Source organism: Stomoxys calcitrans, chromosome 3 (assembly GCF_963082655.1).
Source record: "Stomoxys calcitrans chromosome 3, idStoCalc2.1, whole genome shotgun sequence".
Classification (NCBI taxonomy): domain Eukaryota; kingdom Metazoa; phylum Arthropoda; class Insecta; order Diptera; family Muscidae; genus Stomoxys; species Stomoxys calcitrans.
This window is the reverse complement of record NC_081554.1, coordinates 52,585,913-52,607,840: the sequence shown is the minus strand read 5'-3', so window position 1 is coordinate 52,607,840 and position 21,928 is coordinate 52,585,913. Positions and strand designations below refer to the sequence as shown.

Here is a 21,928-nt window from a genome sequence, read left to right as displayed (position 1 = left end):
TTTAACAGCTACAAATGTGATTGAGCATCACTTTATTCCCAATATATGGGCATCACTGACAACGTTGTTTGTTTTAAAGCCACTGCGTTTGGCCCATAATTTTGGAATTTCAGTGCTTCTTAAGTCAGTTTTTTCTAAAGAGAGACCTAGATAAATTATACCATATATTATAATTATATAAATTATCATAATATGAATTGTATTCCTTGTCTCTGGTTTTGTTAAAAGCCAATGTGTTTGATCCATAATTTTGGAATTCCATTGCTCTTAAGTCATTCTTTTTCTAAAGAAAACTAGGATTGCCACCATAGCATAACTATCAGGTAGTGTACCGTAAACAGCTGAGTACAATTTTTTCAGTCCCGGTTGATTTTTCGATAGTTGTTAGCAACTGATTTACCGCGTAAATATAATCATTTTTTTTTTAATAACAGCTATAACAATATCTGAAATATAGTAAAAAAGAAGAAAAAAAAAAAAAAAAACAAAAAACAACACGTCACATGATGATGTAATGATGTACCATGTAAATTTGTAAATGTTCATGTGAATGTCCGCACAAAATGTAAAATGCAGTACCATTTTGATGAGTATTTGACATTGTCAACCACAAGGAATTGGTAGCTCTACTGGTGTAGGGTATTAATAGTCATCTCCGCTTGATTTTTACCTTTCCTTACTGGTTTCATTTTGTTTTGATTTTGCAATAACTCTAATTGTAAAATGCGTGTTAACGCTATTACAAACGAACACTATACCCGGTGGCGAGGTTAAATTTTTTGGACAAACGAACACAAAATTTCGATTTCAGTGCAACATGTCGAACAAATGCTACACTTTATTGCACAATTGAAATCACTTTTAATTGTATCATGAGTAATATACAATGCCGAAGTGGGGAAGAGCAACCATCCCTCGCCCGCCATACTATTGCAGCTATAGCTAAAAAGTCGAAGCAGTCGGTAGCAAAAATCGACATTTTTGACTTTTCGATTTTTTTTTACTTCAAAGTCGATTATTCGATTTTTTTATTCATTGAAAGTCGACTTCGACTTTTTTACACAAGAAGTCGACTAATCGATTAGTCGAATGTCGGCTTTGGGACCCCTAGGAGAAACCAGCAAAGAGTAAACAAGCAAAAGTAGAAACAATTGTTTCGTCTCGTTCATCGGTTCACCGCTAAACTCGCGCGTGTCTGAAAGCAAAGCCTTCCATTGTAACGTAACGTAAGCCAAGTAATGAAATTAAATTTAAAAATTTATTAACTAAATTGGCCCAGTCTTGTCTGAAGGCATCAAATTTTCATGCGCTAGTGAAATAAAAGAAAGAAATATTTGAATCAAACCAAAAGAAAGCGAGTATATTTTTCATAATACGAAATAGTGTGAAAAGTGCTTTTTACAGTTGAATTACACGAGAAAAAAGTGAGAGGTGATAGGGTGTTTCAGTTATGTGCAGCAATTTTCGTTATTCTCTATTTCTATTTTAACTTAAAACACGGACTTAAAGTTCCCAAATTTTATAACATAGGAGGGGGAAATGTTGTAAAATCGTTTTTAACATTTTTTTACTACGCTTGATAAATGAAGCATGAAAGTGCAGGCGGCGGCGACAGCATACATCCATCTACACAACCCATGCATATGTTTGGAGGAATGAGTGAGTGAATACATCAACGAAAAGGACCGACCATCAAACGGCTATTTTTCTTCTACGGATCTGGACAATATTTTTTTAATGGTCTTTTGAAACTAGAACAAATATTGAGTGTGTGCGTGTGTGTGTATGGTTGTTTGTTTAAATGGCCGTAAAATTGTGAAAACAATTCAGTGAAGTTCATCTCGTGTATTTGATAGGCTTTTAATTGTTTGGCGTGCCACAACCGAGAAACATTAATTGTGAATATTTATTAACCACCCATCGCTACAAGACTACGCTTGCACGAACACCAGAAAAATAAGCAAAATTGTTGAAATTGTTGCGGGCAGCAGAAGAATGTTGATGTGAAATACCTTTGTCCACATCAAAAGGGGGCATGAGAACGAACACAACACCAACAAACTAAATAGTGGAGTTGATGTGTATACATTTTTTCATTTCTCCCCCTTGTGGAATTTATAAAGAAACCAGACCTTAGTAAATGAAAAAAGTCTGTTTTATACTACTTACCTATACAGAAAACTTGTCTAATCTTGAGTCTGGCTGATTGCATTAAATAAAGTCCTCAGCTCCCCCCGCAACCATAAATAATAACCATTGAGAAGTTTACAATAACTCGCCAAGCATACATATCTACCCTACCAACCAACAAAAAAAAATAATCACCAGTTTACGGTACATTTTCAACAAGTTGAAATAGGTATCCGTCAAAGGCAGCCACACCAATGAAACAAAATACCAAAATAAAAAAAAAACAATAACAAACAAATAAAAGTGTCGATATTATTGGATATTTTACTCTCTCTTTCTCTCTCCCTCTGCTTAACTGCCTTTTTTCTTTCCACCCAAAAGACCTCAAAGGGGCTAAACAGCCAGCAAAAATCAAAACAAACTTAAAAATACAGGTTTGGCAAGTACAAGAACAAGTACTCGCAAAAACAGCAAGAACAACCACAGCATCGATTAACCGCATAGCGTTGGCAAATATTTGGGAATAACAAAAACAAGAACAATATATTCAGACAACTACACACATACATCATAATCGTTATCAACACAACTCCAGTTTTCATTCTTAAGTTGTCGTCTCGTATAACATCGTCAAAACATTGTGTTCGTCGGCATCCATCTACAAAAACAAAGACAAACATCTGAAAGACGACAGCTGCATTTTGCATCGTCCTTGAGCCGCACACCTCATCACCCTCTAGCCCCATAAAAAGAGTTCGCTGACTGTTCGCGTTTCTAACTCTTTGGCATTGTTATTGTTCATTTGTCGGCAGCAGCATAAATAAACTACAATCAAAAAGCCGTATGTACTATTTTTTTTGTTGGATTGGTCGGTCTTTTGAGAAACCTGGCTTTTGCTGCCTCAGCGCTGCTGCGTTTGCTGTCACTTGGGCGCTTAACCTGTTTTAATCTCATTGTGCCTGGTGCATATTTTGAGAATTGCATTGTTTCCGTCGCTTTGTTTTGTTGTTGTTATTTTTATTTCTTTATACGGTGCGACAACGGATTTTCATGAGTGCAAAAATGAATAATTTTTCATCAGCAGCAACAACAACTGAAACATTGCCCAAGAGTGGCCATGTTAATGAAGGTAAGTCGTACATATTTGTAAATTACACTAAATACACAAAGTTAGGCATGTCGTTCGTTTGCAATCGTTTAATACAGTGGGTAGGTAAACAGTAAAAGTCAATATACAAAAGAAAAAGCGTTGCTGTATAGAAGAAAAAATTAAAAAAAATCTATAAAGGAAACTCTTCTAAGATTTTTTTTTTTCAAAAGAAAAAAAAAACTCAAGGAATTTTTTACAAAAATCCTCTAAAGACAAAATTTCTAAAAATTTTTCTGAAGAATAAATTTCTAAGAAATTTTCTGCAAAGACAAAATTTATAATTTTTTTCACTAACGACAGAATGTCTAATTAGTTTCAAAATTTGTAAGAAATTATTTTTGGAGGAAAGAAATTTTATGTAAGGGTAAAATCTAAAAAAGGATCTATGAAAAACCAGGATTTCAGGGTAATTTTTTTAAAAGGAAAAATTCTAAAAACTTTATTGGGAAATTTTTAGGAAATTTTCTGTAAAACAAATATTTAAGAAATTTTCTATAAAAATAGAATATTTCTTCAGACAAAATTGCTATGAAATTTTCTATGAATACAAAATTTTCAAATTTTCCGAATTTCTGAGAAATTTACTCTATGGAAAAAATTTAATGATTTTTTGAATTTTTTATTGAAAATTTCTGTAAAAACTTAATTTCTAAGAAAAATTCGGTTGAATTGGTGGCCCTCTATAGTGTTGAGATTATTCGGAGATCAGTTTTGGTCTGTTGTGATACCCCAATGTAGATGAATAGAGGAGGGTGAATCCATAGATCACATCTAGAGAGTAGAGGTTAGGGAGCAAACGTATAGGCAATTACGACTTCGGATGATCAATGGACAACATGCAACTCTGTATCTTCGCCATGTGTGTGCCACCTGCGCGGCTGCGAACATGTTCCTCGTGGAGGATCGAATCGGGCATCAAGTTGTTTAATCGATGCATTGAAGGGAAGATTCGTTTGCAAGATCGTCTTGATCGAAGGAAAACTGCTTCCCCAAGGTCCAGAGCCTGGGTCTTCCGTCAAGAAGGATGCTTAAACAAGGTTCTCATGCGAACTTGCATAAGTTCTATTGCACCTTGCCAAATTATGATCCCTGTCAGTGTACTCAGTGCCCTACTGATGAAAGTGAGTTATTCGTAAGTTCGTTTCCGGTCGTTGTTAGGTCCGAGTGTCCTGGTAAACCGAATCAATCCTAGATTTCACTTATTTTACATTGGTTATTCATCATTTAAAAGGCCTACTGTAATCACCCATATTTGTACAAAATTTTCTGCAAGGACAAAAATCTTATGAAACTTATTTTAGATTTGCAAAATTTCCAAATTGGTCCATGAACGTTCCATTAAGGAACAGCGGGGATACTTTTTTCGTATCGATGAATGCTGTCCGATACAAGTTTAGGCTCAACAATTAACCAGTAAGGAAGGGCAATCCGTATCAAATTTCGAGCAAATATGTTAAAACTGTAATAACTACGGTTGACAAATTACTAAATTATTACAAATTACCCAACATCTGATGAATATATATATGGGAGCTATATCTAATTCTGAGTCGATTTCGAGCAAACTTTTCAGATAATGTGGTAGACGCCGAGGAAAGCTTGGCAATTGGCAATAAATGCGCAATCAGTGATCCTAGAAGTGAAAAGCGGGCGATATACATTTATGACAGCAATATCTAAATCTGGGCCGAATTCTATGAAATTCGCCAGTAATGTTGAGAGTCATAAGAAAATTCTTCCTGCTAATGTTCGAGAGAATCGTTTAGAAAATGAGCACTTTAGTGCAATATTTCTTAAAATCGGACGAACGTATACATGGGAATTATACCAATCTGAACCGATGACGAGCAAACTTCTCAGATACTGTGACAGGCGTCGAGGAAAGCGCTAGCAAATTTGTTGGTCATATAGATCAATAAATGCGCTTGGTGGGAATCTAGAAGTTAAAATCGGGGGATATATATAAATGAGAGCTATATCAAAATCTAAACCAATTTCTATGAAATTCACAAGTAGTCATGAGAAAATCCTTCTTGACAAATTTCGAAAGAATCTGTTAACAAATGACCATTTTATTGCAATATTACTGCAAATCGGACGAACATATGTATATATGGGAGCAAGATCTAAATCTGAACCGACTTCGAGCAAAATTTCAGACATTGAGGAAGTTACCAAGGAATGCGTTGTACGAAGTTTTGGGAGGATTGGCCAATAAATGCGCTTGCAGTGGCTCAAGGAGTGAAAATCAGACGATATATATAAATGAGAGCTATATCTAAATCTGCACCGATTTCTATAAAACTCACTAGAAATATCGAGAGTCATAAGAAAATCCTTCTTGCCAAATTTCGGGAGAATCGGTTAACAAATGACCATTTTATTGCAATATTACTGCAAATCGGAAGAACATATATATGGGAGCTATTTCTAAACCTGAACCATTTTTTTCCAATTTCAGTAATCTTCGTCTCTAGGCCGAAAAACATGCCTGTACAAAATTTTAAGACGATCGGATGAAAATAAGCTAATTAGAATTAGAAAGTGATTCAGAGTCGATAGGTATACTTATCAATGGGTCTATCTCCTTCTGGGTGTTACAAACTAATTTTTAAGTTATAATACCCTGTACCATAGTAGTGGTGTAAGGTATAATGAGCGATCTCACACTGAATGTATTCCATGGGATAATATTGCGCCTATAGAGGTCGCAATTTTCATTCGAATAGGCTAAAATGTTGTACAATGATGCCATGGGCGTAGTGAAGTTGTGTAGACAAAAAAGGTATCACATACCAACTAACGGCCCTTGAAGCCTTCAAACCTAATATGGCCGATGAGTTATTCTAACCAAATGACGAAACGCGTCCTATAGTGGTTGGTATGTGTTGCAATCTCTGGCTTTCCTTTTCCATTTCGAAAGAGAATCTTCGATCATTGTGCTTGTCTCGAAAGAGAAAGAGACAAAAATTGTAAAATTAAATGATGGGAGGAGCCTGGCCGGGATTCGAACCTATTTATATCATACAGGCGTTTTCGCAATAAATTCGGTACAAGTATCACATGCCGACGAACGGCGCTTGAAGCCTTCAAACCTAATATGGCCAATGAATTATACCAACCAAATGATGAAACTCGTCCCATAGTGGTTAGTATGTGTTGCAATCTTGGGCTTTCCTTTTCCATTTGGAAAGAAAATCTCCGATCATTGAGCTCGTCTCGAAAGAGAAACAAGCAAAAATTGTAAAATTAAATGATCTTCGCCCTAACAGGCAAAAAAATTGAAGATGAAAAAATTCGGAGCATCCCGGTAGGGATTCAATCCTGGGCACAGGGAGCAACAGCTAGAGCCGTTGACGTTGTCTGGCGTTCGTTGTCTGGCGTTACACAAAAACACATGCAATGGCAAAAATACAGCGAACAGACAGAGTTATAGAGCGTGGTCAAAGTAGTATTTATATCATAGAGGCGTTTTGTGCAATGATTTCTCTCATAGCTCCCAACTGTATGCCAAGGGAGTAGTGTAATTGTGTAGGCAAAAAATCTGCCATTACACAAAAACACATGCATTGGGAAAAGTACAGCTAACAGACAGGGTTGTCGAGGGTGGTTAATGTGGTATTTACATCATAGAGGCGTTTTCGCGAAATTATAGATACTGAAAAATAATTTCTGATTACAGCATTTGAATGTAATGGCGTCAACAGATGAAACCAAAGATTGATAAGTGTCTATCAACGTTTATGACGTACTATAATTTCCATTTCAAATTTCTCAAATATTTTGAACGAAGACATTTCATATGGATCTTCTTGGAATTTTTGATCCAATATTTCATTCTCGGCGTGAACAGATAAAACAAATCATTATAACCATATCATTGAGGTTTGACTTCCCGTTTCTAATGGATCTACATTGACTTTGGCTCAAAACCTTCATTTTTGCCTAATAGAAGCACAAATTTGATTCAGAACAATTTTTTCATATTTTATTTTTTGTAAACTCTGTGGTTTAACTTAGTTTTAGATTGCCCTCAATAAAGTCAAAGCAATCTTCTACTTCTTCATTTCATTTTGTAAGAGTGAAAATTCAATTTGCACAAACTACCAACCCCCTTAAAATAATCTAATGCTTCATTTCTACTCAACTGCTGTTGAGTGTGAGTGTGTCCCAAAAGGGGTCATCCTTAGAAGGATGCTTGCTCCTTGACAAAAAGAAGGAAGAAGACAACAATTTATGCACGACTGGTTCAAGCATTGTTGTCTGTTCAACATCAGCAGCAGCAGCATACATACTTGCACATCTTTCTGCATCTTTGTTGCTATGTCTTGCAGAGGGAGAATAAAAAGATAGCAAAACAAAGGCGTCTAAGTTCCTGTGGTCCATTTTAAACGTAGTCCTCCCCTAGTAGTTTGTGTGCGTTTTATTTTGCTGCAATTTTCGAAATGAATCATCATCGCCTCCCATCATCAGCAACTTAATAATGAAAATGTAGTCCCTGTATTTTTCTCCTTGCTGCTGCAGCAAAATGAACTCAAACTGTCAGTCAAACATCAGTGTATTTCTGGCTTCATCAATTCTTCGCTTCCTTTTTTCTGGCCTCACAAACTTGTTTCGTTGCAAATGTGTACAAGTTGGGTCCTGGTCCTGCTTCCAATGTGTTTTCGTTGCTGCTGCAGTATTTTCTGGCATGTCCGCAGTCCGTCCAGCCTTGTATGCTGCATACATCCAACCATCCATCTGTGGAGCTGTGACAAAAATAAAAAAAGGGCACGGGATATGCTTCAAGTACTGAATAGAGGTGAACTCTTACAAATCGTGGCAACAACGCGCCTTCTTTTGTGATGAATGAATTGTGCAAAAAACACCAGAGTACATACTTTAACCAAATGGTTTAGGGGGGTTTCTGGCAACGGAAGAGGAATTATGGAACAGCAAATGCTGCCACAGCCCAATTCTGCAATTCTGTGGCAAAATGGTGGTTCGTTCAACCAGCAGAAACAGTAGCAAATTTTTTGCACTTTGTTGCTGCTGTATGTTTTATTATTGTTGTTGTTGTTTTTATATTGCTTTGCTGGCACAAAAGGTATAAAATGTGATCAAGATGAGTACGCTGCCAATTGTGCACTGAGAAAAAAAATAGTTATGCAGCAAAAAATTAAAAAACAATTGTTTGAGAATAATGTAGTTGGCAAGGATGTAAGTGGACTAAGACAATCAGACAGAGAAAGGGCAAAAGAGCAGAAAATAATACCTACACATAGAACTTCAGTCGACTGCATAGGGAAACGCTTACAAATTTACTTCCGGGTAAGCTTGTGTGTAAGTGCTTTCTGCAAATGGACTAGCTCTGGCCTAAGCAAATGCCATATTGATTAGAAAGTTGATACGATGGTATCTATAGGTAACTAACTAATAGGAGTTGAAAGCCTGGCACAAAAGGTGTGAGTGCTGCCCGTTTCAATCTCCTGCACTTACTAACATCCCCTTACAGAAGTAGAAAGCCCACATTGCAAATTTGCCCATGAAAGTTCCATTAAGGATCAGGGGCTAACTTCTCATATAAGAATGAGTGCTGTCCGTTTCAATGTCCTGTTTGCTGTAAGCGTAAGTCATTTCCTTCCGTCCTCAAGGACAAGGTGTCTGACCTCTCCGTTCCCTTGCTATATATGGGAGCATGTCAGATTTGCCCGCCCGTCCTTCGAGGAATTCCTTGCTGCAATAGTATCGAGATGATTCATTCCAGTCCAGTCGATTCAATTGACTGAAAATTGGGAATAGTCGATGCTACTTTTCTTCGACGACAAAGTCACCAATGAAATCGTCCATAAAGCCAGCTTCAAAGGGTTATTGCAAAATTGTTCAGTTCCCACTTAAAATTTTAAATATAATGATATGGAACTTTTTTGATTGCCGAGTGCGAGCGGTGAGCAGCAGAGCAACACCGCTTAGTTGAGAAGTTTTTCGCTGCTGAGGAGATAACTTTCACCGAAAATTTGGTGGAAATTTTGGTGGCTGACGTTCTCGCAAAGATTCGAATCCAGGCGTTCGAATCCTATCGCCTATCCCTCACGCAAGTACGTATGTATGTACCTTCGCCTGAACTTATCGCACCCTCCATCGGAACCATCCAAGAGACCAGAGGCATGTTTACAAGATCGCCTGCGTTCCCGCAGACCCAGACATGAACAGGGCAAGTGCTCGATAGTCTCCCCCTTGTCCTCATTAAGACATCTCCTGCAGAAGTCTTTGTGTGGTATCTCTATGCGTGCCGGCATGCGACCTATGGCACAGTGTTCGGTTATAACCCTTGTAAATGGGCTCATCGACCGCCAGTTAAACCTTTGTCTTCCTCTTGTCGACGACAGGCCAGAGCGCCTTAGCGGTCCGTCAATCATCCGCTGAGTACCATCTCCCCACCGTTCTATTGGTTCGCCCGGCGCAGACGAAACCCTTCTGGGGCATTCGTCCGCCCCTTCATTCCCCGCAATCCCTTCATGTCTCTGGCCATCTCCTCCACAATTTTAAGTTGTATTGGTTCGCACGGCGTATACGAAACCCTTCTGGCGCATTCGTCCGCCCTTTCATTTCCCGGAATCCCTTCTTGTCCGCAAACTTATATCGGCATCACATCGTGGCCCGGAAGTCTATTCAGGGACTCTATACAATCCGCCACACACCTCGACCTCAACACCTGAGTTTTGAGGACAGTAGATCCCTTATCAGAAATTTTCTTGCGGCTACTGCAAATGCACAGACCTCTGCCTGAAAGACCGTACAATGGTCCGGTAGTATCAGAGACATATCATTGTGAGTGTGTCGGAGTAGATTCCCAATCCAGTCCCTGACTTCATCTTGGAGCCTTCAGTGAAGATCGAGTTCTCATCCTCCTCAAACACAGCATTCGCCCTCCATTCATTCCTCCATGGAAAATGAATTCTGAATGTGCTAATCAGTCTACCCTCCGCATCAATAGCATTCTGGATTGAACTGTGGCCGCACATGTCCCACTTCAAATTGCCGAGCTCCCTCAGCCTAAGCGCTACCTTGGCTGCCCCAATGGGCAGCATCGCTTCCAGACCTGACTGCGGTGCTGATCTCAGTGGCCCTGTCACCCCGACGCAGACCAGTCTCTGGGCCTTCTCCAATTCCCTCGTACGAGTCCTCTTATCCACGGATGACCACAATATCAGTGTCCCAAAATTCAGTACTGATCTCAGAATGGCTGTATATATCCGATAAATCATCCCCCACATCCTACCCAATATCTTCCTGCAGGAGTAAGAAGCGCACAATGTCTTACTGTCTCTGTCTTCGGTATTCCTCTTCCAGGACAGCTTAGTATTGAAGACTATGCCTATGTACTTCGCCTCCTTCGACAGCTGCAGAGTAATTTCGTACAAGGACGGAGGCCTGAATTCCTGAATCTTGTATCTGCGAGTGAAGAGCACCAGCTTCGTCTTCCTTGGGTTGGTCCCCAACCCATTTCTGGTAGGTCATCGCGACAACTTCCTCAGAGACCATTCCATGATCTCGCTAATCGTTGACAGAAACCTGCCTCGGACCAGCAACATGACGTCGTCCGCTTAAGCGATTATCTTCGTGCCATCTCCGACGAGATCCAACAGGATTTCATTCATCAGGAGTCTCCACATAATCGGCGAGAACGGGCGTTCCTCTTGGCACCGCCTTTTGATCTCCCAGGTTCGCATTAATAATCCTGCCACAAAGTATATTGTTAGTCCACTGGGAGATAATAGGGTGGATTCCCGTGCGGTCCAGTGTGGTGACTATTGATGCTATATGCACGTTATTGAAGGCTCCCTCAATATCCAAAAAGATCGCCATAGCATATTTCTTCTTGCGGAAGAACGTCTTGGCCTCTTGTACCACTTCGCGAAAGGCTATCTCTGATCATGAAATTGTTCCACAAAGTATCCTTGCATAACCGGTTCTCGAATATGCTTCTGTCCAGAAAAACCAATTGCAGTTTGGGCGCTAAAGTCTAACTGGTGGATTTAGGAACCCATTTGTACACAGCCGCCTAAGTTAAGATCACTTCGACGTTTTTGTTTATTGTGATGCCATAGAACAGAATAAGGAAGACGCCTTCTAGTTCCTACTATTGAACGATCCAGATAGCTTTAATAAGCCCAACAACTTGCGAATGTTCATATCCGCTAAATCAGACAGGTTCTCAAAGAAATGAGAACCTAAAGTGGAACTTCTTTTGACTGCTAGTGCGGGACACACATAAAGAAGGTGTTTTATAGTCTCTTCTTCTTCGATATCCTCACAGCTCTGCAAAAGACGTTGCTGGCAACCTTTAGTCTGTCAGCATGTTTTCCGATTAGACAGTGACCTGTCAAAACAAACACAATGACTGAGACGATTGTTCTAGCCGGTGACAGCAAAGCAGTAGATCTCTTCAAGTCTAAATTAGGCCATATAGTTTTGGAATGTTCACAGCCCCCTTTTTGTTACAATCTATGGTTCGTTGTCCATCTGGCCTGGTTCGGAAAACTTAGCTTACATGTCGCTAGAGGCATGGCCACAGATTCCAGTTTCCCTGGAATATATAAGGTAGCCCCTAGTCTCGCACAGCCGCCTAATCATCGCTTGATCGCAGCCGCTTATACTTAGGATTGATCTTGTCATTGGAGAGGGGTACCCTTTCCGCGGGTACATTCTTGGGAGTTGAAAACTCGACGTTCTGAGTCAATCTAGCCAAGTCCGTCCGACCGTCTGTCGATATCACGATAGCGGTCGAACGAGTAATGCTAGCCGCTTGAAATTTTGCACAGATACTTAATATTAATGTAGGTTGCAAATGGCCCATATCGGTTCAGATTTAGATATAGCTCCCATATAAACCGATCCTCCGATTTGACTTCTTCATCCACTGGAAGCCGCAATTTTTATCTGATTTGGCTGAATTTTCGCACGTAATGTTCTGTTAAGATTTTCAACAGCTATGCTTAATACAGTCCAAATCGGTCTATAACCCATCTCCCGATTTGACTTCCTGAGCTCATACAAGCCGCAAATTTCGTCCGATTTGGCTGAAATATTGCATGTAGTTTTCTGTAACGACTTTCAATAACTGTGTCAAATACGGTCAAAATCAGACTATAACCTGATAATGCTCCCATGTAAACTGGTCTCTCGATCATCCTTGTTCGGTTCCTAGAAGCGTTAATGTTTGCTGGTTTGATAGAAGTTTGGTGTGTAGAATATTATAATGACCTTCAACTAAATTTATTTTGTATACAGGCATGCTTTTCCTTGTTTTATGTTGGTCTCGCCAGGATTTAAACCCAGGCGTTCAGCGTCATAGGCGGACATGCTCACCTCTGCGCTAGGTTGCCTCCCCCCATCCTAAGGTAGTGGGTATAAAATGTTCAGGGTTGATTATTTCATTACTTACCCTGCCTACATTTCTGAGTAATTATGTTAGTTTCTCTTTTATGTCTGTCTCTCTCTCCTTCTCTTGCATATGTTGTCTACTCGGCGGCACATCTCACACTACCAATCATCTCTCACTTTCACACAAGAATTTTGCTCACCGCTACATCGCAAGCCCAAGAATTTAAATCCATCGGTAGATTAGGTTGAAAAGAGTGATATTAATCCGCCCCATGCCACTATGGATATACACCTAAGCCAGTAATAGGCTTGTTGTGCGCTCTAAAAACTTTAACCTCTAAAAAGAAAATTTTAAGTTAGGAATTCCGTGCTACTTATAAAATCATTAATTGTTTTCAATACCTCTCCCCTAAGTAGGTTCATGTCTGGTATTGTGTCTCCACTTAAGTGACGGTATCTGTTAAACGCAAAAGCTGGGCAATGACAAAGGAAATGCTCCAACATCTCATCATCTTCCCGGCATGTCCTACACATGCTATCACTTGCCGCATCGATTTTACATACATAAGTGAGCTTGTAGTCCTATGTGTCCCGTTATGATACCAATAGCTATACTGACCTCCTTCTTACTTCCTTCCAGTAATAGCCTCGTCTTCTCACGATCTGGTTCCCCCCTATAGGATTTTCGTTGTCCTACCGACCTTTCCACAATGTTGCTTGCGCATTCGTCGCCCACTCCGTTAACTCGGACTGCGTCGATCCATCCTTAGGTAAAAGTCTAAAAAAAAAGTATTTACAGTTAGTTATTTCCTTACTTATGCTGACTTCAGTTGTGAGTAATTATTCATCTCTCTCACAAGAGTTTTTCTCGAAAGCATGTCGCAAATCCAATATGAAAATACAATGGCCAACGGTTTGTTTGTTTGTTTCCTTAATAATTTTGACTATATTTGTAAGTAATTCGGCATTGTTAAACTCCTCTCTAGTTCTAGCTCTCTCTTTCTCTCTCTCTCTCTCTCAAGAGTTTTGCTCAACGGCACATCAGAGTACCAAAACCTGTCGGCCAAAAGACCATAACCCCAGTTGCAGTAGAAATATTGTAGAGTAATAACTGGAATGTAAATAGGGATCAAAACTTTTATTGCCTGACAACTTTCTCTTTAAACCCAAATTGTATGTATTAAACCCGAAAACCTATCCTCACTACGTTTGCTTTGTTGAATTTGCAATCGTTTTAATTTGTTCAAGTGTATGCACTGTTTTGAGCTCGAATGTTTTGGCATGCCTGCCAAATCGAGCGGCTGATGGACTGAATGCCAAACAAACAGCCAACCAGGCATCCCACAATTCCAGGCAGGCAAGAAGAATGTATACCCAGAGGATAGCAAACAAAAAAAAAAAAAAAGAAAAAGGCAGCATCATCGTTATTCCCTGCTTGAATTTTTTGCTGTGCTCTAAACCAACACCGGGCATCTTCATCATGATCACAGTCATCATCATCATCATTATCATCACTATTATCGCATGCACATTTTGCAACAAATCAAGCATCTGTTGTATGTTAAAACCAAAGTTTAGCTGTTGGTCTTGCGTTTCATTGCTTAAACAAAATAAATGAAACGATGTAGTATGCAAAAGAAAAAAAAAATGGTTTAAGAAACTTTTTGCCAAAGAGTATCCAGAAACAATGAGGGAAGTATGGAAAGATATGCCCTCAAAAGCAAAAACTGTTTTTGAAAGATGAGCGAAATAAAAAGAAAATCTTAAGAATTTTGTCGTGACCCAAATGACTCAATTCTAAGAAAGTGAATGGTTTGGGCACTCTGGTGTCCCTTTGCAAGACTTGAACGAAAAACAAACAAAAGATTCAAAAATCTGGGACACTTTCCTTTCTCCCAAGCTGCGAAGCAGGGAAACCAAATGATTCATTTAACTTAAATGCGTCAGATAATTACTTGGTGTTGGTGGTGTTCAGTCTTTAAGGGGGCCTAAACAATTACAAAGGAATTGATTGATGTGTGATACCCACAGATATTACATGGAAAATGTTTTATAGTTTCCCCACTTTTATTATATGACCATCGTAATATGTTTTACATATTTTTTTTTTCTATTCCGTTTGAGCTTTTTTTGCGTCTTTCTGTTTTAATGTAATGAGCACGTACCATATGCACAATTGTTGTTCGAGCAATGCAAATGGAGGTTTGGACTTGAGTACCTTACTAAAAGGTATTGAAAATAAGGAGTACCAAACTTAATGGCAGAAATAGTACAATGTTGAGACTGATCGAATTGCTGTAAGTTCAAGCATGAAATTGTGAATTACACCTTTGACAGTGAAGTGGATTTTCTAATATTGGGAAAAGGTTTTCAATGCGGTCAAAGAAAAAAAAAAAACAAGGCTGCTCGTAACAGCTCATACTGTCTGCTACAGTTTAAGCAATATTTCTGTTGTTATAGCAAAATGTTTGCATTATTAGAAGAGCAATTTGGCTGCTGAAATATCTCTTGTTTGCTTATAATATCTTCTGCTTCAATTATTATGGGATTGTTGTGAGTCATTTTTAAATTTTATGTCGACAATTTATTGCGAATCATAACCTAACCATAGGTGAAAAGAGGGCGCGGCCGGGCCGAACTTTGGATACACACCACCTCGGGTATATATGTAAACCACCTTTCATCAAAATTCGCTGAAAATTTCGTACCTTATGTCCCATATCAGTTATATCCAAATATGTTCCGATTTGGACCAAATACTAATAAGTACACTATCTATATCTAAAAATAAACCGATCTGAACTATATACGACACTGATGTCCAAAAGCCCAACATAAGTCAATGTGTCAAATTTCAGTGAAATCGGATTATAAATGCGCCTTTTATGGGGCCAAGACTTTAAATCGAGATATCGGTCTACATGGCAGCTATATCCAAATCTGGACTGATTTGGGCCAAGTTGCATAAAAATTTCGAAGAGCTTGGCACAAAGCACTGTCCCAAATTTCGGTGAAATCGGACAATAAATGCCTCTTTTATGGGCCCAAAACCTTAAATCGAGAGATCGGTCTATATGGCAGCTATATTCAAATCTTGACCGATCTGGGCAAAATTGAAGAAGGACGTCGAAGAGCCTAACCAAACTCACTGTCTCAAATTTCAGCGACATCGGACAATAAATGCGTCTTTTATGGCCCCACAACCTAAAACCTAGATATCGGTCTAAATGGCAGCTATATCCAAATCTATACCGATCTGTGCGATATTGCAGAAGTATGTCAAGGGGCTTAACTTAACTCACTGTCCCAAATTTCGGCGACATCGGACAATAAATTAGCATTTTATGGGCCCAAAACCATAAATCAAGAAATCGGTCTATATGGCAGCTATATCTAAATCTGAGCCAAAGAAAGATGTCGAGGGGCCTAACACAACTCACTGTCCCAAATTTCAGCAAAATCGGACAATAAATGTGGCTTTTATGGGCCTAACACCATAAATCGGAGGATCGGTCTATTTGGCAGCTATATCCAAATCTGGACCTATCTGAGCTAAATTAACGAAGGATTTCGATGGGCCTAGCACAACTCACTGTCCCAAGTTTCAGCGAAATCGGATAATAAATGTCGCTTTTTGGGCCTAAGACCCTAAATCGAAGGATCGGTCTATATGGCAGCTATATCCAAATCTGGACCGATCTGAGCCAAATTAACGAAGGATGTCTAAGGGCCTAACAGAACTCACTGCCCCAAATTTCAGCAAAATCGGATAATAAATGTGGGTTTTATGGGCCTAAGACCCTAAATCGGCGGATCGGTCTATATGGGGGCTATATCAAGATATAGTCCGATATAGCCCATCTTCGAACTTAACCTGCTTATGGACAAAAAAAGAATCTGTGCAAAATTTCAGCTCAATATCTCTAAAGACTGTAGCGTGATTTCAACAGACAGACGGACAGACGGACGGACATGTCTAGATCGTCTTAGATTTTTACGCTGATCAAGAATGTATATACTTTATAGGGTCGGAAATGGATATATCGATGTGTTGCAAACGGAATGACAAAATGAATACACCCCCATCCTTCGGTGGTGGGTATAAAAAGAGAATCTAAGTTAAAAATTCCGCGCCACTTACAAATCCACAATTTTTTTTCCATACCACTCCCCTAAGATGGTTTATGTCTGGTATTGTGTCCCCACCTAAGTACCGGTGTCTGTTAGCCGCAAAATCCGGGCAAAGACATAGGAAGTGCTCTAACGTCTCATCATCTTCCCCACATGCCCTGCACATGCTATCACCGATCTTGCATAAGTGAGCTCGTAGTCCCTTGTGTGCCGTTACGATTGCAAAAGCTATACTGATCTTCTTAAAGTTATACTGATCTCCTTCTTACATCCTTTCAGTAATAGCCGCTTCTTCTCACAATCCGGATCTCCCCATAGGATTTTCGTCGACCTACCAACCGTTTCGCTGTTCCACAGTGTTACTTGCACATTCGTCGATCACACGCGCTTAACTCGGACTTCTTCGACCCGAAAGGCTTCAGGTGAACCAAGTTTGTCGAAGGCAGCCATCTGGCCTTTACTGCCAAATCGTCTGCTCTTTTATTCCCCCTTACCCCGCTACGGCCCGGCTCCCAAGCGATGTGGATCGTGCCTTCCTCAGAGAAGGTGTTAATCTCCTTCTCAAACTCTAAGACTGCTCGTGACCTTACAGTTCTGGGTGTTATTACTCTGATGGCCAGTTTACTTTCCGTAAAGATGTTCACCATCGACATTCGCGAGTTAACACCATACCACTTTACGCATTCCGTGATCGCAAGGATTTCCGCTTGCAGGACCATATTATGGTCAGGCAGTCAAAAACAGATCTCAGTTCCTGGGTTCTTAATGTAGATCCCCAGGCCCACTCTGTCCACTAGCTTTGATCCATCCGTGTAGCATGACCCATCCAGATGGCAATACCAGAGTTCCGTCAATCCAAGACTGTGCCTATGGTAGCAGTGTCTCAAACTCGACCTCAAGGTTCATCTCAGGTATTGGATCGGAAACCTCTTCCCTTTCTTCCAGGTATGAGCTGCTCCCATCTTCAATCCATTCTCCTATCGCCTTAAGTCTCATAGCCGCAGTGACTGCCTAACATTTAAACTGTATGTCATTGAGGGGAGATATCTAGAATAGTCTCCAGTTACCTATTGGGCGTGGTCCTCATCGCTCCGCATATGCCAAGACAACATGTTTTCTGAACCTTTTGTATGGTCCTAACGTTGCACTTTTTCTCCATAGCAGTCCATCAACCTACTAAGGCGTAAGTAAGTATTAGTCTAATAACCCTCGGATTCAGGGCCCATTTCGAGCCTACTGCCCGTCTATATAGTGCGCAATATCTGTGAGCCATCTCAGTATGCTCCTGAATCTACCATCTCCAATTAAGTTTCCTGTCCAAGATCACTTCTATGTATTTGACCTTGTCAGATATCGAAATTGTCTTATTGAGAAAGCGTGATGCGTTAAATTGGCCCACCTTCGTCTTCCTCGAGAACAGGCAGATTTCCGTCTTCTCTGGGTTAACATTGAGACCCTTGGATCTAGACCAGTCGTATGCCATCTGTAAGACCCTTCCGGCCCTTCTGCATAGCTGATTCGGATCATTACCTCTTAGAAGTGTTACATAACATCGTCAAAATCCCTCCTGAGTCAGAATCCGTAATAGGTCATTTATAGTAGTCACCCAAAGGAGTGACGATAAAATGCCCCCTGTGGCGTGCCCTGTGCCACTTTCTCCCTTATATTTATGTCATGGGTTCAACAATTTATCCATCTGTTTCTTAGCATATTGTTTATCCAGTCCCTAAGGACTCGGTCAACCCGGTACTGCTCTAAGGATTGGATCAGTGTGTCGGTCCGCACATTGCTTAAAGCCCCTCGTTTCCAATGCATACGAAAATTGGCAACGAAGATTTCTTCTATTTTATGCACATCCTCGGGCAGGGATGTCTCCATCGTCCTTCGCTTGAAATGGGCAAACTGTTTTTTTTCTGAGCAGTTCGCTGGATGTCCTACTCTTTATCATGGCATCCATAATACGTTCCATGGTTTTGAGAAGAAAGAATGTAAGGCTTATGGGTATGTAGGCCTTTGGTGTCGCATAGCTTGGGCATAAATGCCACCCTTGCCTCCTGCCAAGCTTTCGAAGTATAAGCAATTGCTAGGCACGCTGTCAAAATAGTGGCCAAATGGGTCACAAGATAGTCCGGCTCCTTCAGTAGTAACGTCGGAAATATTCCCTCAGATCCGGGTGACTTAAATGGTTTGAAGCCCCTCAAGGCTTCCTTGACCATAAATTCAGCAATGGTAATAAGCCTTCGGTCAACCTCATTATTTCAAGATTCCGGTGTCTCCGTGAGTCCCGTCGTATCCTGTGGGAAAGCGTTTTCATCAAAGGCCTCAAAATGTCCTCCGTTGTCTCTGCTCCCACTCCCATGTCGTCTACTAACGTTTCAGTTTAGACATGGGGTTTGAGAGAAACTTTTTCATCTTGGCGGCGTCATTTACGCTATCGACCTGTTCGCGGATAAGCTTTCAGGAGGCACGTTTTGCCGCTCTGATAATCTTATTGTATTCCTTGAGCAACATGGCCTCCGTTGTCTCTGCTCTCACTCCCATGTCGTCTACTAATATTTCAGTATGGACATGGGGTTTGAGAGAAACTTTTTCATCTTGGCGGTGTCATTAACACTATCGACCTGTTCGCGGATAAGATTTCAGGAGGCACGTTTTGCCGCTCTGATAATCTTATTGTATTCCTTGAGCCCTGTGTAATACACATCCCAATAAACTTCCGCTTTTTAACGATGTGCCCTGTTATAAAGTCTGCGGACTTCTTTCCCAATATCTCCGGTCATTCAAGGTATTTCTTAGGCTGATTTCCGATCTCGCAGAGGACAACTATCTTTGTAAGACCCCACTAGTATAGTCATAATCCTGTTGACATTGTCGGCAATGTCTTCTACCCTTGGCCAATCTAAATTATCTTGTCCAAGCCTTCTTCTGAGCAGTCTTCCGTACTTTGTCCAGTTGATTTTCAACTTATCATATGACGATCTTAATTGAAATTTGCGCACATTTTTCCGGTTTGAGAACATATGTGATCTATTATTTTGATTTGAGCACCCATTTTTATGCGTTATGTACCGAATTTAAGTTAAAAGACAAACAATTTATTTGTTGAATCTATGTATGCCATAAAAACAAAACAATTTGTTTGCTATTGCAGCAAGTTTGATGTTTCGACTCACCAACGCTAAGAGCAGATTTTGTTAGTCAAAATAGCATAGCGAAAAGTTTGGTAAAACAACAGTCATATGTTTGCTAATACACCATTCGGCAAGCACTCAGAACATTTTTTTGGTATTCAACTTTCCCAACGTCACCCTCTTATAGTTGCGCATAAAATATTCCATTTTTACCATAATGTGTGAACTTCCTCTATTTTTTACCCCTTTTTGTGGTCAACTCAGCCCAACCCAAGTGAACATAGCTCAACCTGAGTGCTTGAATGGCATGCAACGTGTGCACACAGCCTATTATTATCATCATCATGGCTTGTTGTAATAATTTGATGGTGTTTTCGCATTGGACTACGTTATTTAAAACCAATTTGCTCTCCAATGCGAGTAGTAAAAAAAAAAAATGAGCACCACAAATTGCATTTGCAAATTATACTTGCCGCTGAGCCAGAAAATGACTTAAATTCATATACAATACACATATGACAAGAGGGAAGTAAGTAAAACTCAATCGAACCAATAAAAAACTCGTAAATGGGGTTAAATTTTGCTTTTCCAAATAAAAGAATTATGTATTCGAAAAGTTAAGGACAAAATACATGTCCAAATTGCAAATTTGTCCATGAAGAGCAGGAGTAATCTTCTTGCATATCAATGAATGCTGCCCGATTCAAATTTAAGTTGAATGATAAAGGACCTCCTTTCCATAGACAAGTCCGAACGACGTGCCGCAGTGCGACACCTGTTTGGGGAGATGTTTTTTCATGGCATAGTACCTCATAATTGTCGCCAGCATTAAGAGGAGATAACGATTCCTGAAAATTTTTCTGACGTTCTCGCCAGGATTCGAACCACTGCGTTCCGGGCCATAGGCGGATATAGGGTTGCCTAAAAAGTGATTGCGGATTTTTCAAAAGAAAGTAAATGCATTTTTAAAAAAACTTAGAATGAACTTTAATCAAATATATAATTGCCATTTTGTTCGATAACCTTTTGCCATCTTCCTGGCAAATTTAGTATTCCAAGCTCATAGAACTTCTGGCCTTTATCTGCAAAAAACTGAACCAAGTGCGATTTTATAGCCTCATCATTGCCGAAAGTTTTACCATTTAAGGAGTTCTGCAAAGATCGAAAAAAATGGTAGCCTGATGGTGCAAGGTCAGGGCTATATGGTGGATGCATCAAAAATTCCCAGCCAAGCTCACTCAGTTTTTGGCGAGTGACCAAAGATGTGTGCGGTCTAGCGTTGTCCTGGTGGAATATGACACCTTTACGATTGACCAATTCTGGTCGCTTCTCCTTGATGGCTGTATTCAATTTGTCCAATTGTTGACAGTAAACATCCGAATTAATCGTTTGGTTCCTTGGAAGCAGCTCAAAATATATCACACCCTTCCAATCCCACCAAACAGACAGCATAACCTTCTTTTGGTGGATATCAGCCTTTGAAGTGGTTTGAGCTGGTTCACCATGCTTGGACCATGATCGTTTTCGACTAACGTTGTTGTAAACAATCCATTTTCCATCTCCAGTTATGATTCGTTTTAAAAACGGATCGAATTCATTGCGTTTAAGGTGCATATCACAAGCGTTGATTCGGTTTGTTAAATGAATTTCTTTCAATACATGTGGTACCCATATTAAAATTGACGCCAAACAAACAAATGTAAACAAAATTTCGCGCATTTTTTTTCTAAAGCAAGCTAAAAGTAACAGCTGATAACTGACAGAAGAAAGAATGCAATTACAGAGTCACAAGCCGTTGAAAAAATTTGTCAACGCCGACTATATTACTACTATATTACCGACAATTACTTTTTGGGCAACCCAATACTAACCTACGGTGGCCTCCGGAAGAGCCTGGTTCACCTAGTATGTTATATTTTTTTATGGGGTCTTAGACCACTATTTCGAGGTGTTACAGACGGAATAACGAAGTTAATATACCCCATCCTATGGTGGAGGGTTCACATATCTTGAGTATTTT

General features: G+C 39.9%; 1 protein-coding gene across 9 annotated transcripts in view; it reads left to right on the top strand.

Moving 5' to 3' along the window:
• Positions 1–1,140: 1,140 nt before the first annotated feature.
• Positions 1,141–21,928, top strand: part of LOC106082456 (uncharacterized) — a 109,697-nt gene continuing 88,909 nt past the window's right edge. For 4 of the 9 annotated variants that reach the window (XM_059364917.1, XM_059364916.1, XM_059364915.1 and 1 more), the window contains exon 1: positions 1,150–3,259. In XM_059364917.1, coding sequence (XP_059220900.1) covers positions 3,181–3,259 — 79 coding nt within the window. In that variant the 5' untranslated portion in view covers positions 1,150–3,180. Of the gene's footprint in view, positions 3,260–21,928 lie in introns of all 9 variants that reach the window. The other 5 variants (XM_059364913.1, XM_059364912.1, XM_059364911.1 and 2 more) reach the window with 5 other exon arrangements.